This window comes from Pantherophis guttatus, chromosome 1 (assembly GCF_059756535.1).
Source record: "Pantherophis guttatus breed Tessera chromosome 1, ASM5975653v1, whole genome shotgun sequence".
Taxonomy (NCBI): domain Eukaryota; kingdom Metazoa; phylum Chordata; class Lepidosauria; order Squamata; family Colubridae; genus Pantherophis; species Pantherophis guttatus.
The window spans coordinates 45,307,414-45,326,853 of record NC_142063.1 but is presented as its reverse complement, the minus strand read 5'-3'; the positions used below and the strand labels follow the sequence as shown (position 1 = coordinate 45,326,853).

The following is a 19,440-nucleotide window of genomic DNA, read 5'->3' as shown; positions in this document are numbered from 1 at the left end:
TGTTAATTTTTAGCACCCATAAAAAATGACACTGAAAGGAAATTTTGTTACCAGCAGCTCCCAGTGACATTGAAACTCATATATACAATATTGCAGGTAAGTTTCACATTTATTTTTATTTCAAAATATCTTTATGAATTTAATAACTTAGAACAGCAAACTCAATAAAGCACCATTTGTGGGACTTGTATGGAATCTTTTAGAACATACAAATCTAAAAAATCTAGGCATCAAAAAGTGAAAAATATATAGTGAAGGAAAATCAAACTTATCTAAGTGCTTAGATAAGTTTGATTCTCTTTCACTATATCTACTAAATCAAATTATATTTTGATTGTTACAATTTTGTTTTAGTTTGTAATTTATTATTTTTGTGTGGAATCCAAGATTAATTTTACCATATTTTATTTACCAAATTTTGCATAGGAAATGGCACGTTTTGAAGAACCAGATATTCTCTTTAACATGCTTAACTGCTTGAAGATTCTTTGTCTTCATGGGGAATGCTTATACATTGCAAGGAAGAACTATCCTCAGTTCCTAGCATATATTCAGGATCACATGCTGATTGCCAGGTATAAGTTTTATCAAGAGGAGGCTTAATAAGTTCATAGGCCAAACAAGTTTTGATGACCATAAATCAATGATTTTATTTTTGGTGCAATCTGGACTGAAATTGTTAAATATATTAAATCAACATATAGGTGGATAAAGGCTGGAGCTATACCCATCAGTAGTCCAAAGTAATGTTTCTCAACCTTGAATTCTGAACGTCAAAGTTCACACATCTTAAAGTTGCCAAAGCTGAGAAACACTGGCCCAACGCATGGTTGAACAACCATATATTCAGACACTTAAGCCTGCTCTGGGATTTCTCTGCTGGATAATTGGGTTTTGTAACCGCCATTTCTATTTTCCATAGTGCTCTAGGGAACTTGATTAAAAGAGCATTGTAGGGAATTAAAAGTTACTTAAGATGCCTGTAATTGGTTATAATAACGCTGTTGATGGCATATAAGCTTAACAGAGCCACTAAAATACAAATAGACTATCAGAGGGCATTTCCCCCAGAGATTCCTTCAAATCTGAAGTACAAAATTGTAGACAGGGCAGATTCATTCAGTATCACAGAATTTGAACTAAGAGAATTGAAATCTATTCTACTTTGGAGCTAAAAGTTAAAACAACTTTGAAAGAAATGTAATGATCTACTTTTCCAGAATGTTTGTCTACAATGGCATTGATGCAGATATAAGATCCTATTTGCTGTCTTGCTAGATCTCTTCCACCATAAACAGAAAAAGGGGAAAAGGTTAAGACCCAAAGATGGAACTTATTTCTGCTTCCTAATTAAAAAGTACCATTTAGGCATTAAAGTTGGACCACAGCTAGGGGGAGATTCTTTACCACATCTTTATGGGCACAAAATTATTGATTGCAGAAATCAGTTCTGCTTGATGTAGCAGCAAAAGTATCAAAACTAGTGTCTATTCATGGAATCATGATCATGTGTTTTGAGTTGCCTCTACTCTCTCATCTGTCCTCAGCTTATGGAGAGTTGTAAAATCTGAGTTCTCCCAGCTTTCTTCACTAGCAGTGCCACTCCTTCTCCATGCTCTTTCATTGCCTCATGGAGCTGATATTTTCTGGACAATCATCAATACCAACTTCAATAGCAAAGACTGGAAAGTTAGATTTGAAGCAGGTATGTCCTTTAACAGATAAAATCTATGGTTCAAAAATATACACATTTTAAGGAAATCTTCCCTGAAATATTAATGAACTCTCCAGTAAATGATGTTGGTATAAGTAAAAGCACATCTATTTATGTTTGTTTATTTATTTAAAAAAATTTGTATGGCTCTGCATCTTAAACAAATTCTGGGTGGGAGATTCAGATATTTTAGGAGTTCAAGGAGTTCAAGGAGTTCAAGGCCTCCATGGCAACCATTGGCCCGAAGTCCAGTCCAACTCACACAAGTAGCCACATGCTTTTATCTTGGATTAGTTGGCTTGCGATCTGAAATTTTAGTTTCTTGGCATGGTCAGGTCACTTTCTAGTCACTATGGAGTCTATTATCTATGAATAATGAGGGCAATATAGGATGGACTTCCCTAGGAACTTATGGGTTGTATGGCTTTTCGTAATGATCTGACAGCAATTCTGCTTTACAACTGGTCAACCTCTGGAATGCAGATACAAACATTTTAGATGGTCTTTCATGATTGCGCTCTCACCAAAGGTGCCATCGCTCAGTTAACATGCTTCTTTATTTGCTGTTTACTTACAGTGGAGAAAGTAGCAGTGTTGTGTAGATTCCTGGATATTCACTCAGTGACCAAAAACCATCTACTAAAATATTCCTTGGCACATGCCTTTTGTTGTTTTCTGACTGCTGTGGAGGATGTGAATCCAGCTGTGGCCACCAGAGCAGGGCTTCTGCTAGATACCATAAAAAGGCCAGCCTTGCAGGTATGTTAAACAGTGAAGAAACAAACATGATCCCAGATAATTTGCAGGCTTAAAATTTCTCGGTAGATTTAAAGTTAAATTCCTTTGTGTAACCTCTCAAACTTTATGATGATATTGGTGGTTTCTTTGATAATTTGAAGTAATTGCTGTTATAACTTTTATTCTTCTTTTTAGGGACTATGCCTTTGTCTTGATTTCCAGTTTGACACTGTTGTCAAAGACAGACCCATTATTCTTAGCAAGCTTTTGCTACTACATTTTCTCAAGCAAGATATTCCAGCGTTGAGCTGGGAATTCTTTGTGAATCGGTTTGAGACACTCTCTCTTGAGGCACAACTTCACTTGGATTGCAATAAAGAATTCCCCTTCCCAACAAGTAAGAAAGCTTGGTAGCATGATTTATTTTTTACAATTAGGGTTCTAAATTGTCTCTTCCTTGTTGAAAAAAAAGTGCATATCTACAGTGAATAACCCTTATATTTAAATCTTATATTCCCTTTGTGGAAATAATTCTAGTAATATTTGGCCAGCTACTCCAGTTACTGGTGCGGTACTGATGAGTATGGCACCACACCTTAGGCTGGCAATATAACACAAATAAAATACCTTTACTGCTTCAAAGAATTTATATGAAATAAAAAATAATGGACCTAGTTCAGAAGTAATGATCTTGGCCTGATAAAGTATAGCTTATTAAACCAGGAACCAGAATTTCCCTGTAAACTCCTTCATGATCCTTCTGTTTTTGAGGCCAAATTTAGTGGCAATGTTGTATTACTTAAATCATGGTTTCCTATCACATCCAGGGCAAAAAACTGGATCTCATGGAATCTGTGGTTTGAATACATAAGACAACTTTGTAAAAACTGGATATGAAAGTTTATGGAAGAAATATGCAGTTACATGCTTGATTCCTGGGCCAATATTTATCAGTCATATATCATTTCTTTTTGATGAAGCCATTCTATCAGTTTAAAAAGCATGTGCTAATATTGGATGGGGCATATTCTATGTTCCCCATACATTATCTCTCTGTAGAAGAGAAATTGAAAGCATATGCCATGTTGTTTGAAAGTCCTGGGTTACAAACAAATGCACATTTTTGAACCCAAGCATGAAAACTGCAGTGTGTGCTATGAAGGTGTGGGTTTACAAGTTAGTCTATGAAATGAAATTTGGTTTAATCCTGTTTAAAAAGCAATCACAGCGGTCCGGACCAATGTTGCCAACTTAAGTGACACAGCAATGTGGAAGATCAAGAGAGCTCGGTTTGCTCGGAATCGGCAGAAGAGCGTGCGTTCTTTGAGGGACAGTGTGAAAGGTCCAGCAGAATCCAAGAGGGCACTTTCTCTTCCAGAAACCTTAACAACCAAAATCCGTTGAGTATTTTATTTTATTTTTTTTCTCCATTTTAATTCTGTTGCACAATTGCCACTAGGTGGAGATGAAATCTAGGATTTGGCCAGATTTTTTTAAACTGACAAAACAGTTGGTTTAACTGATTGTTTTGTTCACAGTTTACAGGATGCTACTGAAAGATCATAGTGAACTATGGAATAATAAAATACACTATCTATTTCTGTTTCCCACTATTATTTTATAAACAAGCCCTTTTCTTTAAACCCATTTTGTTGGTTGTTTTAATAAATTTGCAAGCTGTTAAATTCTTCCAAACTCCTGGTGGCTTATGTATGCTATTTGTGAGTGGTGCCTCTCTACAAAAAGGTTCATGTGATATCTTTGACTGTGTGTGTATGCTTACATAGACACATGACATGATTATTAGGAAATATCATAACCGTGGTTTTCTACTAATTAATTAATAACAACTCAGCTTCATAAGTATATCGTATCTGTAGAGCAAAAAAAGGTTTTGGCAAGCTAACCATTGTTACTACAAAGATCCATCTACCCCAACTATCCACTCTGCTCTGTTCAAATCTATGCTTATAAATATTTTTTCTTTTCTGTTATTATAATATATCAGCAATTACTACATTGCAGTTCTAAGCACTGGGAAAATACTGCTTCTTTCATGTGCATCTTCTCAGATGCAATATTATTGTCCTCTGTTAAAAACAAAAAGCTGACTAGATATTTTAACATCTACATCAGGGGTGAAATGCTCCCGGTTCGGACCGGATCACCCAATCCAGTAGCTATGGCGGTGGGTGGCTCAGAGAACCGGTAGCAAAAATCCCTGCGTCCCCATGCTCAGCTGAGCTGCGTGATCATCAGAGGCTTTTTTTTTTACTTTTAAAAGCATTTTTTCTACAACCTCTTCGGCCGAAAAAATGCTTTTAAAAGTAAAAAAAAAAGCATTTGATGATCGCGCAGCTCAGCTGGGATCGTCAGAGGCTTTTAAAAGCATTTTTTTCTACAACCTCTTTGGCTGAAGAAGTTGTAGAAAAAAAAATGCCTTTAAAAGCCTCTGATGATCCCAGCTGAGTTGCCTGATCATCAGAGGCTTTTAAAAGCATTTTTTTCTGCAACCTCTTAAGGTTGTTGAAAAAATGCTTTTAAAAATAATAATAAAAAAAAGTTGTCCATGCCCAACCAGTCACATTACCCCTCAGCACCAAGCCACACCCACAGAACCGGTAGTAACGAATTTTACATTTCACCACTGATCTACATGAACTACTGGATGACATTACCTGCTTTTTTGAGGTCATGACTTCACTACAGTCTACATAGAGCTTACCCTTGAAGATCACCCCCTGGGTGCAATTTGAGGTGCTGGTTGTTACCTGTAAAGCCCTACAGGGCATAGGGCCTGATTATGGAATACTTGACTCCCATAGTATCTGCCCAGCAGATTGGATCTGGCAGGATTGGCGTGCTTTGGTTTCCTTTGATTAAAAAGTGGTATCTATCGGGGCTCCAGAAGCATGCTTTCTCTACAGCAGTATCTGCCCTCTAGAAAGAGGTTCCCCAAAAATTCAAGTAGTAATGTGTTCAAAATAAATTACCCATTGATAATTTAAAGGGACCTGAAGATCTAGCTCTTCACCAAAGCCTTTGATGACATTGACTGAAGCCCGTTTTAATTTCTGGTTTGTTGTTTCCTTGTTTTTAAATATTGTTTTACTGTATAATTATAAAATGCAAGTAGTACATTATATTGTTTGACCACAGTGATATTTGTGTAATATTAATTAGAGACTATTATGATGTTTTAGGTAAATAAAATCTTTAAATGTTTTTAACAATTTGAAAACTGTCCAGGGTCATTTGGAATCAGGTGGCATATAAATTTAATAAATTTCTATATTTATTATTAAAGATATATATGCCCAGTGGGAATACTGGTCCCTCAAGTTCAGTATTGCACACATTGATTGACAGTGGGTTTCTAATATGGCACAGTGGTACTGATTTGCAAAGTTTGGAATTTCTCCAGCTTTGCAAGAATATGTCTCAATTTTCTGCACACGGTATATATGACTCTCCATTGAATACAGCAATGGCTCCTGAAGATGCCACAGCTCTATACAATCTAACCATATCTTTCCATTTTTTTAAAGCAGCAAGGCTGATCAGACACGAACAGTCTGCTCCAGCCCTTGGCGGAACACCAGAAAAAACACAAGGTAAATGTGGCCTGTATTCTGTAATTTCTTGATGAACATATCTTTTCTGAGAGCATATGCACCAAGACAAATTCCTTGTGTGTTCAATCACTCTTGGCCAATAAAAAAATCTATTTTATTCTAATTACATAAAGAAGAAAAGAATTATTTTAAATTTTGGATATTCTCTTGCTAGTCAAGTGTACGAATCAGAAGGACTTTGGAAATCCCATGATATTTTAACCTGCACATTTTCTATAACTTTTTGAACTATATTTTCCCACCAAGTTTTCATTATTGGCATGTGATAATTTTGACAAATGTTCCAAGGAATCATTTTGATGTCTGTGTTATGTCGTTGTTTATAATTATGATAATTGCTACAGTTTTGCCCCCTGGCCACCAAAAAAAAAAAAGGTATATACTGTTTTGCTGCCATTTTTAAACCTCCTTTAAAAGAGACATTTAGCCTTTCTTCCCAGTGATAATCTCTATATTACATTTTTTAAAAAATTCTGTGTTAACAGGGCAGCCTTCTCCAGAGAATGATAATACCATAAAGGACCTTCTCCCAGAGGATGCTGGGATTGATCATCAAACTGTCCATCAACTCATTACCGTGCTGATGAAATTTATGGCCAAGGATGAGAGTAGTGCAGAATCAGATATCAGCAGTGCTAAAGCTTTCAATACAGTCAAGCGCCATTTATATGTATTGCTGGGCTACGATCAACAGGAAGGATGCTTCATGATTGCACCTCAGAAGATGCGAATATCAACCTGCTTTAATGCCTTTATTGCAGGAATTGCGCAAGTGAGTTAGATTTATGCATTTGGTACAACCTGTCAAATTATCCCTCATGGTCTGGCTGAAACCTCTCTTGCAATTCCCGAAAATGAAATTTATAGCCGTAATCAGAAGAATTCAGTGGCACATGGGGCATTTATTTCTATGGAAAGAAAAAAGGCCCTGTTATGTGCACTGTTTCTAAAAAGTCCTAATCTCTCATTTATGTACATAGTGCTTATACACAGGCATACATAAACACATTTCCGTGCAAACGTTTAGGCACACATGGTCATATTATATTTTAATTGATGTCTAAATGAACAGAAATTGATATGATTTCTATAAATGAAAAGATACCTTTCTGCAGATTTGAATGGAACCTTTCTAGGTAGGAGTAGTTGTTTAAAGATTAAAAGTAAAAAAAAATCCCTAAGATTAAAAAGACTGGAGTCTCTTGGGACTAGGAAAATGAGCCCCCTGAGTCATGGTCATTCTTTCCTGGAACAGAATTCCTCCAGAGATGACCGTGGCTTCTACTATATGGGATTGGTCTCTTTTCTTTCTTTTTTAAAGAGAGGCATTTAAATCGGTTTATTCCATCTATCCGTCCGTCTATTTGTCTGTCTGTCTGTCTGTCCGTCCGTCTGTCTGTCTGTCTGTCTGTCTAGCTATCTATAAAGTAGATATGTGATAAAGGAGATCCTCCTGCTATGGATTTAGTAACTATAAAATGTTCCTTAGGTATAGTTTTTGTCTTGCTGCTGTTATATTTCAATGTTTGCGTTATTTTATAAGACACTTAGAGACTTGTTTTGATTAAGTTGATAGATAGAAATGAGCGAGAAAGAAACTACAGTAAAGATTTAACTACACTAAAGATTTAATTCCAAAGTAGCAGTGAAGCACTGAAAGGGACGAAAGCAAGTGAAACTCATATTAGTCATTGGATTTAGCCTGTAATCTAGATGCTACCTATTTCCATTCAAACTTCCCCATGCCCTAAGAATCCAGGTTGCTCATAGTACATGAGCAAAGATTGGAAAGTGAAATAACAAAGCTTGTTAGGAGAAGAAGTGGGCAACAGTGATGTCACCGGCTAATCCTTTCAACATGAATGTAGTAGTAGTAATAGGAGAATAACTATTTATGTTCCCTTGACCATGGTGTAATAGGCTGGACCCACATGCATCTTCATTTGTAATAGATTAACACTTCATCCATTTTTAATTTTGTTCCTTTTTAGAAGACTTATTTCTAATACTTTAAACATTCTTTTAATGCAAGCTATTGTAGGGACCAATCCGTTAAACTGTGAGTATGGCTGAATTGCAATACTAGTTGCCTAACAATCCTTGCAAAGGATGCCTACATAAAAAACAGAGTGTGGATAAGACTAAGACAGAAAGATATGCCCAAGATAAAGTCCTTTAGTGCTCAGTTTAATTCTGAAATGTTTTATTCAGAGAGCATGAATGAAACATTTCTCACAGATACTCTTTTTTTCATTGTTGCTATTGTAACAGCATTCTGGAAAGGAATGTTCTAGTAGCAAAAACTGATGCACTATATAATAATCAAATTATTGTTTTGGATGCTAGTCTAGCAGATGGTGTTGTATATCTTTTCTTGAAAGCGACTATCACTGTGACTGGAAAGCATTTGGCAAAGTGATATCGTGTTAAGCTCCAGCAGGAATAAATTAATTATCAGGCTGAAGATGAAGTACTTGTAACCCACTAGAGGTTGCTGCACTACAGTCTGTAGCAACTATGGTCACATCAGATAACGGTGTGGGTTCTAGGAGTATTAATTCAGCAATATATGAAGTGCCATATGTTCCCCTTCTCAGCTCAGGCTAAGGCAAACTACCAAGGGACTGACCATTTGGCTGAAAGATTCCCAATATCGGGACTCAGCTTGAAATAAGTACTGGACATATGTGGATACTTAAAGGGTTCTTGATGTATATGGGAGTGCTGACTACACAAGGAATTACATGTTTATATGCTTACCAGAATAAATCTTAGAATGAAGGACTGAATGCCAATCAGGAGAGGGCATAGCTGGAATACATATTTACGTTCAGGAATTTGAGGCTATCCTATTTGATTCCACTATCCTTTTTCATACATTTCATGAGTACTGAATAGTTAAGTGAAAAGTTACAGAATAATAGTTTGAATTCCAGGGCTATCATTGTTCATCTGTTTGGCTTTATAGCTATTGTTTTATTTTTCCACACTATTGGGGGGTGGGGAATCTTTTCACTATTATTCATTTTAGACCAAATTTTGTTAGGACATTTATCCCGTAAAGTGGCAGACATAGTGATAGCAATTAAAAATGATTCTTTGAATAGTATGATATGATATAGTATAGTATGGTATACGTAGCATGGCACATATGGCATGTACATTTGTGTGGACACATTATGATATTGCAGGCGTATAGTTTTAGTTTGTGCAAAGATACCTGCTAAACATAGTGAGCAATGAGAAGGGGAAATTTTGCTTACAAGGAACTTCAAATTGAGAGCATTATCCTTCCATAGAGATGACTTTTCACTATGATGTATGGAAATAACTAACAAAAAAGGCGAACCATCTTGTATTATAATTTCCAGCTGATCCTAAGAATGCAAATTTTAATTTCACATTTAAATTCACATTCAGGGGCATGGATGACAATTAACTCCTATCAGTCAAGATGCATATATCTGTACTGTGCTGAATATGCTGTTTAATACAATTAAATGATTATAAGTTTGTCTTAATGAGCCACTGTATTTAACCTTGTAGGTTTATTTCTGCAATCGCTGCTAAGATTTTATAGATAATTTATTGGCACAAGTCTTCAGATAGTGTTTTTTCCTTTTTAAAGAGTGTTCTAAATTCTAATCTAATGTTAATTTTAGGTGATGGATTACAACATTAATCTAGGGAAGCATCTTCTTCCTTTGGTGGCTCAGGTGTTGAAGTACTGCACGTGCCCTCAGCTTAGACATTATTTCCAGCAGCCCCCTCGTTGTTCCCTCTGGTCCCTTAAGCCTCACATTCGACAGATGTGGCTGAAGGCCCTGCTTGTCATCCTATATAAGGTAAGCACTTCCCTTATTTCTTTCAGTTACTCCAAATCTATGTCTCATCAGAACCTCAGAACAATTGTTTTTATGAAGTCAATTATAGCTTAATACATATTAGGGGTGAGTTACCTTTTCTTCATCTTGACTATTCTTTGTTTTGGCTTCAGGAGGCAGGGCCTGTGATTAAGGAAAACACTGAAAGGTGGAGCTAATTTTTTTGGGTCTCTTTTTAAAAAAATTCTGGAGAAGATTTTAAAAGACAAAATGGGTTCCTTAAACTTGTAGAGGTGTACAGTGCCCATTGTATTCTTTCAGTCATTCCCAAATGTTGAAAATTGGCTTTGTGAAATATATATATATATTACCACTTCAAACTTATAAATAAAAAAAGTTTTGAGGAATTTGGCTCTGCCAGCTTCAGCAGAGACTGTAAACGGGAAGCTTTTGGCTGAAATGGCAAAATTGACTGTTTTGATTAAAAAAAGAATATAAATACTTTTGTATCCACATGGAGATCGCTTCTGAACTTTGTGCTTGAAGTGGAAAAGAATGAAATGGATGATTTGATGAAGAATGATTTTGGGTTTTACCAATTAGACTGATGGATCCTTATAGAAATGGCCAGTTTATATTATTATGAAAAAACAAAAAGTTGTGATTTGATATTAATGCCTTATTTTACTGCAACAGAGAGTCAGAAGTCAATGCTTCTTTTTCTTTTTCCTAATCCTTTCTCACTCTTCTTCCTCCCCCCTTCCTCCCCATTGTTTTCCTATTTTCTTTTGTATTTTGTATCTTATTTTATCTTATAACTCAATAAAAATATTAACAGTGAAAAAAAGTTTTGAGGAATTTGGCTCTGCCAGCTTCACCAGAGACTGTAGACGGGAGGCTTCTGGGGTCACCTGTGAATGCAGGATTGCTTATCCTTGATATATATAAATCAGATGCTATTTTTTAAAGCAAAGAATAACTTAAAATTGGCTTATGAAGTGCTAAAAGAATAAAAGAGCTGAAATAATTACATTACTGCTTTGTAGATTTTTTTTTCAGAATAAATTAAAATAGTACAAATGAAAATAATCACAATGTTTAAAAATATTTCCTTCCTCCCTTCTTTCCTCCCTCCCTTCCTCTCTTCCTCAGTATCCTTACAGAGATTGTGATATCAGTAAAATTGTGCTGAGTCTCATCCATATAACCATCAACACATTAAATGCCCAGTATCACAGCTGCAAGCCTCATGCCACAGCAGGTCCTTTGTATACTGACAACAGTAATGTAAGCCGGTACAGTGAAAAAGAAAAAGGTATTACATCATATGATTCCTACCAAATGTCATTAAAGATTTTTTAAATTTTCATCTTGTTTAGGTTCAGTTTTTAAAGAAAAAAAATTATGCTACATATGCATTCCATAGAATATAACGAAAAAAAGTATTAAAAGTTTATTTTGTACATGCAACAGTGTGGGGTGGAAACTGGCCTTCTATATGTAATCCTATAAACCCTGTGTTTTTAAGTATTTCTTATCTGAACTAGCTAGTAGCCAAAAGTTAGTTCAACATGTGGACAGACTCAACCATAGTTTTACCTGAGAACTGTGAGCATCCTAGACCAAATTTAAATCCAAGAAAATCTAGAAAATTCCTAGAACCTTGGCATTCAGACAAATCAGCCATCAATAGACATATAAAGATAAACTACATTTACACTACCATTCAAGAGACAATAAAAAAGCTAGGAAGGAAATAGAAAGATCAGACTACATCCTCTCCAGAAAAGTCCTTCGGTGCTTTGCTGGATGCTTGTTTCATGGCTGTAATTTAGAAAAGGATGAGGAGGATTTTGTTTGTAGCTGAAGTCACATATTTTGAGCAAATATGCACAATAGTAAGATTACATTTACTAATACCTTCATTAACAGCATCACTGAAGACCTATTGCTTTAGGTTTTCATCAGTCTTTCGAAAAGAATAGTTCTGGAATTATTATGGCATTTGAGTTGAGACAATTCTTATGCAATCTGCAAGGCATTTTTGTATTTCCCAGCTGGATTGTAAGGCTGATTTGATGGAACTGAAAATATATGATGGCGCCTTATTATGATGAACATATCTTGTATTTTATTGAAAAGAGTTCTTTGTTGGAAGGAATCCTCTATTTGAAGGACTTCTCAATCCAAGTTTTGATATTTAAATATGCACTGGGTTTATATGTTTAGAATAGAATAATAATAGAATTGGAAGAGACCTTGAGGTCTTCTAGTCCAGTCCCCTGCTCGAACAGGAGATCCGGCCTATACCATTTTAGACAAATGGTTGTCCAGTCTCTTTTTGTAGGTAGTGAATTGAGAACTGTATTGCAAAATTCAAAGAAATATGCAGTCCAAATAATTTTTGTGTTCAAATCTGCATGCCAAAATCTCTCTCTTATTTCTTATTTATTTTATTTATTTATTGGTTCGATTTATATGCCGCCCTTTTCCGGAGACTCAAGGCGGCTTACAATGCGTTAAGCAATAGCCTTCATACTTTTGTATATTTATACAAAGTCAGTTTATTGCCCCCACAATCCGGGTCCTCATTTTACCTACCTTGAAAGGATGGAAGGCTGAGTCAACCTTGAGCCTGTTGAGATTTGAACTTGCAGTAATTGCTGGCAGCTGGTGTTACTTAACAGTGCTTTAGTCTGCTGCGCCACCAAGGCTTCTTCCTCTGTCTAAAATAATTTCATCAGTTATCTTTACAATCACACAGGTTTTTTTTTTCAAATACATAGCCTCTGCTTACCCAGAGTATATTTTGTTCCTTTTTTTTACCATGAAGGAAGATGTTGTATGTTTTGTGTAATGTTGTTATGATATGTCTGTGGAAATTCTCAGTCATGCAGGTCATGGTTGTCCCAAAAGTGCTTTTTCAAAAGGCAACTGGATTTCATTTTTTCCTTGAAAATATTTTGCGTCTTATCCAAGAAACTTCTTCAGCTCTGACTTGAAGAAACTTCTTGGATGAGAAGCACTGAAGAAGCTTCTTGGATGAGAAATGAAATATCTTCAAGAAAAAAACAAAGTCCAGTTGCCTTTTGAAAAAGCACTTTGGGACTGTTGTGATATATCTTGAAGCTGTCTGAAAATAGTTGACCTTTTATTAGGATGAAGATTGTGATACTGTTGCCTACCTTTTCTCTATCAAGCAGAGGAAGACAGTGTCTTTGATGAATCAGACATTCATGATACACCCACTGGAACAGGCAATAAAGAATCACAAACATTCTTCGCAAGGTTGAAAAGAATTGGAGGCAGCAAAGTGGTGAAATATCAGCCAGTTGAGATGAATGCTCAAAGAAGTATGTATATCATTGGGGGCATGGGGGAGGGGGAAGCGCTGTCACGTTAGACACAAAGCTTCTGCCTGGAAATACTATGATTAAATGATTATTGCTTGGTATACTGTGAATATATTTGACTTGAACTGGGATAAGGTAAGCAAGCATATCAAAATCTGTATCTTAAAATCATAGAGAGACTTTGTGGATTGTCTATAGTCAGCCCCCTATTCAGTGCAGAAATCTCAGAGATAAACAGTATCCAACAAAGAAAAAGATCGTTCTCATAGAAGGACAATACACCACCTTTATGGGAAATTGTTCCACTTGCCAGCTGCACTTTTAATAAAGCAGTTTCTTATAATTTCAGTGGAAATCAATCTTTTTGTAATATAAGCATATTAGTATTAATTTTGTGTTTTGATCTAGGAGTATTATAGCCAAGTATTATTGTTAGCATTCTTCAGACCTTCCTCATCCACACATGAGAATCACAACCAGCATATAAGTCTTAATTATGCTACATGCCTGAATAAGTCTGAATTTTTAACATCAATTTAGTCATTTTCTCCTAGTTAGATATATTTAAATTGCACTCTTTATTCTGGATATTGTAAAATAAAATGCAATAAAATTGCCACTTATAAAATACTAAGTAATAGCTTATTGTATTGCTGTCAACCCTGTGATATTGAGTAAGTTATAATTTAGAATATCATAAAAGTTATTTTTCTTTTCTCCTGTTCAATATCTAGTCTTCTAAACACAGTGAAATCTTCACTAGATTTTCTGTTTTTACAATCTTCCCATAAATGAAAATATTATCAGAATTGATATCATGAACTGAGGCATGAATCAGTAACTTTAAAAAAGATGGTAAGCTAAGCTTGGTGTTATTAATATTAAAATTAATGTTGCCATCTTGTTCTTGTTAACTGATTTCATGTCTCGCCCTGGAAAATCTCTTTAGGACTAGGACTAGAACTATCTGCCTCCATTCAATGGAGTCTTGAAGTTATAAACAGGAATTTTATCTAAAATGCCAATATAGCTTAAATATGGAAATGCAGAATGACATTGAATGGAATAGTACCAGCTTTTTCTATTCTAGGTGAAATAGAACTGGCTGAATATAGAGAAACTGGCATATTGCAAGACAATATTCTGCGCTGTATGAGAGAAGAAAGCATTCAGAAAAAGAAACTGCGCTCTCTAAAACAAAAATCTCTTGACATAGGAAATGCAGACTCCCTGTTGTTTACATTAGACGAGCACCGTCGGAAATCATGCATAGACCACTGCGACTTAGAAAAGCCACCTGCCGCTTCCACTTACACCACACTGAGGCAGAATGATTATGGACAACCACAGCAAAATTCTTCTACCAAAACAGAAGAGCAAGATATAGGAGAGAAGGAAAATATTCTAGCTGTCCCAGGAAGAAGTCAAACAAGGCGACGGCCTATCATACCAGAAGTCAGGTTAAACTGCATGGAGCCATACGAAGTGACCATAGATTCCCCAGCTAAAACTTCTCCTCCAAAGGAGGATTTAGATCTCATAGATCTGTCATCTGATTCAATGTCAGGGCCCGAAAAACAGTCTGTTGTTTCCAATTCAGATAGCGACTCCTTAGTTTTTGAGCCCCTCCCTCCTCTTAGAATAGTGGAAAGTGATGAGGAAGAGACTGATCTCACAAGTCAGTTGTGTGACATTGACTCTAGGCTGACACTTGCTTCCTCGCCATCAAGTCCTACCAGTGTTTCTATCCTCAGTCTTAGCATAACGCCACTGGTGCAATTCAGCATTGAAGATTGTTCCAAAGTTGTAACCCCTTGTGAAGTGAGTCATTTTGTATCATTTGCACAAGACAAAACTCCCCCAACTACCCCTGAAAGTCAAAAGGGTGTTGATGAGCTAGCTAAGCCGGAAGATGTTCAAGGAATATCCCCTGGCAGCCCTCTGACACTAAAGCAAAAACGGGATATGCTGCAAAAATCATTTGCTCTCTCGGAGATGTCCATTGATGATAACTCTGAGTTATGCATAGAAGATATTACGCCTGTTGGGCCTTTTCCGAGTTCAGCTGGGAAAACGGTCTTTATTAAGCTCCCTGAGGACTCTGATAGCCAAGCTGAAAGTCAAAAGCCAGATGCCAGTGCAGAATCTGATACAGAACAAAGTACAGAGCCAAAGCAAGAGGAAGAAGCTGAAGAGTCAGAATTTAAAATCCAAATAGTTCCTAGACAGAGGAAGCAGAGGAAGATTGCTGTGAGCGCCATCCAGAGAGAATACCTGGACATTTCCTTCAACATCTTGGATAAGCTGGGAGAACAGAAAGAGACAGGTGAGCAATACCAGTTGCCTATGCATTTTGAAACGACCTGATTATCACACTGGCTTTTTTTCCCCCCAAGGATGAAGAGCATAGCAAAATAGAGTGACTGTAAAATAGCAATTTATAATATAAAGAAATAGAAAACATTGAATATGAGTAAAGTTCACAATAAGGTCCCTCCTTATTGAAAGTCAGCATTTCTTCCAGATCTATTTTTTAATCAAACTATCTAAGCTAAGCAAAAGCCTTTAGGAGAGAAGGGAAAGTTGAAAGGGTTAGGGTAAGGCATCATTTATTTCTACTGAGCTCTCTTTGTTATCAGCTTAAATGTTTCCTCAACAATAAAGGTTTTGTGAAAGGTGTGGAAAGGAGTTGATTTATATATCTTTTAATTGTTTTTAATATTTGTTCTGCATGTTTTTTTTTTTAATCTGGCTGTACACCGCCCTGAGTCCTTAGGGAGAAGGGCGGTATAGAAATCCAATATAAAATAAAATAAAATAAAATAAATTCATGGTAGGTTATTCAAATTTTTCATTTGCCACTTTTTCTGGAACTTGAAAATATTTGAAAAAGACTTGGTTATTTATTTCTTCATATATATTCTGCAATTCTTCCAGAGGAATATTGGACTAAGAATAGAATAGTAGTAATCTGTATTAGCCAAAGTAGATCACAACTGTTATTCCAGGTTTAAGATTAGTTGTTGTTGTTGTTGTTGTTGTCATTGTCGTTGTCATCATCATCGTCATGATCATCCCCTAGCCTGCTTTCCTAAAATGCTCCAGTCATATCTTTGAGTCTTGCTCTTGTGTCTTCAATTTTGTGAGTTAAATCATTGACTATAAGGCTGCAGTCAAATATATTTAGAATTGTAGCTGTAGTACTTTATCCGCATCCCAATCGGCCCAGCAAAATTGGCTCTATTCATCATATGAACACTGTCGCCTCATCCCAGTGGTGAAATGTAAAATTTGTTACTACCGGTTCTGTGGGCATGGCTTGGTGGTGGTGGTGGGTAATGTGACTGAGTGGGCGTGGCCAACTTTTTTTTTTTTTACTTTTAAAACCATTTTTTCTACAACCTCTTTGGGTGAAGAGGTGGTAGAAAAAATGCTTTTAAAAGCCTCTGATGATCCCATCTGAGCCGCGTGATCATCAGAGGCTTTTTTTTACTTTTAAAAGCGTTTTTTCTGCCAAAGAGGTTGTAGAAAAAAATGCCTTAATTTTTTTTAAAAAAAGCCTCTGATGATCGCGTGGCTCAGCTGGGCATGGGGAGGGGGCAGGGATTTTTGCTACTGGTTCTCCGAACCACCTGCCGCCGTCGCTACCGGATCGGGCGATCGGGTCCAAACCGGGAGCATTTCACCCCTACCTCATCCCCATATCTCTCAAATAACAATAGCTCCTAAAGATGATTACAATATGGACATGGGAGTAATATGCACACGTAATCCAAATGCCTGCAGGATCCTGTTTCATCAGACAATATGGTTGGAATATGGAGCTTATCTGATGTATTCACTTGGTAAATGGTTCAGATATTGGAATGTATAAATCAGGCAACATCACAGCTATAATAACATATTCTTTAGAATGCTCAGTCATAGGACATAAACTGTTTCAACTCCTACCCTCAAAACAATGCTATAGAGCACTGCACGCCAGAACAACTAGACACAAGAACAGTTTTTTCCCAAACGCCATCACTCTGCTAAACAAATAATTCCCTCAACACTGTCAAACTATTTACTAAGTCTGCACTACTATTAATCTTCTCATTGTTCCCATCACCCATCTCATCCCACTTATGACTGTAACTTTGTTGCTTGTATCCTTACTATTTATATTGATATTGTTTCCTGATTGCTTATTTGTACCTTATGACTATCATTAAGTGTTGTACCTTATGATTCTTGATGAACGTATCTTTTCTTTTATGTACACTGAGAGCATATACACGAAGACAAATTTCCTGTGTGCCCAATCACACTTGGCCAATAAAAAATTCTATTCTATTTTATTCTAGGATAGAATTTGATTCTATATAGCAGAATGTTTCCTTTTCTTTTTAAAAGAATTTTTATTACAATAATAAAAACTAATATGAACTAAACTTCTAGAAAGAGAAAAAAGAATAAAAAGTGCAAGAAAAAGAAGAAAAAATAAAGTTTATAATAATAAAAAAGAAAAAATGTATACAGAAATGACATTCAACCTTAATATAACTATAAAAAAATCTAACAGTAGTTCTTACCTCCTATAAGGCTACAGATATCTGTTCATCCCATATTCCATCCTTTGTTTATGACAGGGGTTTCAAACCCGATTTCATTAAGGGCCACCTCAGAGTTGTGTTTGACCTTGGAGGGCCGGGGTGGGCGTGGTAGGGAGGGTGTGGTCTTGTGGGTGTGGTTGGGGTGGGCGTGGCCATGGTGGGCATTTGACACAGGCTCAAGATGCATTTTTTCCCCTTTGGATTCAAAACAGCTATTCCGGACAAAGGGAGATTTACTTTCTGGCACAAATAGTATCAATTCCACAATGTAGAGATTAAAAACATGTAGAGTTCCCAGCTGCTATGGAGCTGGACTCTTGTATAGGAGCCAATCTGAATCTGTACATAATATTGTCAGAACAGAGATGTTCAAAACCTAATGTGAGTTAAGACAATCTAAACAACATCCAGGGTATTATATTTATACTTAATGGATTGAATGATAAATTAACATTTAGAACCTTAAAATATTTTTAAACAAAGCAATTCATTTCTCTTTAATTCATCCCTATGTCCTTTTTTGTCCTTTTCATATCATATATTAATCATTAATCATATATTAATCTGTCTGCCTAATTTATGGCATTTCTCCATCCCCAAATAACAAAATTGTACACTCTTTGTTATTGCTTGGGCAATATCAACTCAGGTTCCCCTTTTCCCTGTTGAATCTGTCCTTTGAAATATTAACTAACTCTATCTAAAATACTTTAGCTGACTCTCCCATTTTTCATTTTTAATAGAGTTCTTTGAAAACATTAAAATTTTATTCCAGATATCCATTGTAAAGAGGAACACTGTACAACACAACAAAATCATCACAATATTTATTAATTAATTTATTAATTCAATTTGTATTCCGTCCCTCTCCAAAGACTCAGGGCGGATATATACTGCTAAATCTCTAGAAAGATTCAGAAAATATGCATGCTATGTGGAAACATTTCCGGGTCCATTTGGACTACAATTGGATACATAATTACATCTCACTGACTTCACTGAGTATTATGCATACCTGACAAAAGCTGCCTTCTATCTGCCAGATTTGCACACTATCCAGTCATAATATGATTTGATTTTGACTCTGCTTGTTCTGTAAATTCAGCCATTTGTGCTTTACACAGTAAATCACAATTTAGAAATAACTACTAGACATTTTCACATGACATACTGCATTAAAAAAAAATCTAACTTGTGCATACTACCATATCCTACATCCAACCATGTATTTAAGTTTTAGGCTCACTATATTGTTTACAAACCATTATGGGGGAGATAACACGATCCAATTAATCCAAAATGGGGGGGGGGCAGGAGTTTCAGCCGACAGACTAATGTAGGAGGCCGTGGGGGCTGAAAATGGGCCCCTGCAACCCATTTTTGGCCACTAGACTGCCGCAGGAAGCCATGGGGGCTGAAAATGGGCCTAAAATGCCCCCCACCACTGGTTTTTGGCTGCCAGACTGCTGTAGGCAGCCTGGGAGCTGGAAATGGGCTGAAAACGGCCCCTGTGGCCCATTTTTTGCCATCAGACTGATGTAGGAGGCCATAGGGGCTGAAAACAGGCCAAAAATGGCCCCA

The 19,440-nt window shown here is 36.3% G+C and overlaps 1 protein-coding gene across 22 annotated transcripts in view; it reads left to right on the top strand.

Annotated features, from left to right (window-relative positions):
• UNC79 (unc-79 subunit of NALCN channel complex) overlaps window positions 1–19,440 on the top strand; it is a 133,127-nt gene that overhangs the window by 56,796 nt on the left and 56,891 nt on the right. For 8 of the 22 annotated variants that reach the window (XM_034418381.3, XM_034418374.3, XM_087872707.1 and 5 more), the window contains 12 exons: window positions 14–96; window positions 427–575; window positions 1,548–1,705; window positions 2,292–2,473; window positions 2,648–2,849; window positions 3,672–3,851; window positions 6,001–6,066; window positions 6,573–6,859; window positions 9,750–9,932; window positions 11,064–11,226; window positions 13,112–13,264; window positions 14,355–15,590. In XM_034418381.3, coding sequence (XP_034274272.1) covers window positions 14–96; window positions 427–575; window positions 1,548–1,705; window positions 2,292–2,473; window positions 2,648–2,849; window positions 3,672–3,851; window positions 6,001–6,066; window positions 6,573–6,859; window positions 9,750–9,932; window positions 11,064–11,226; window positions 13,112–13,264; window positions 14,355–15,590 — 3,042 coding nt within the window. The remainder of the gene's footprint in view (window positions 1–13; window positions 97–426; window positions 576–1,547; window positions 1,706–2,291; window positions 2,474–2,647; window positions 2,850–3,671; window positions 3,852–6,000; window positions 6,067–6,572; window positions 6,860–9,749; window positions 9,933–11,063; window positions 11,227–13,111; window positions 13,265–14,354; window positions 15,591–19,440) is intronic. The other 14 variants (XM_087872704.1, XM_087872695.1, XM_087872687.1 and 11 more) reach the window with 4 other exon arrangements.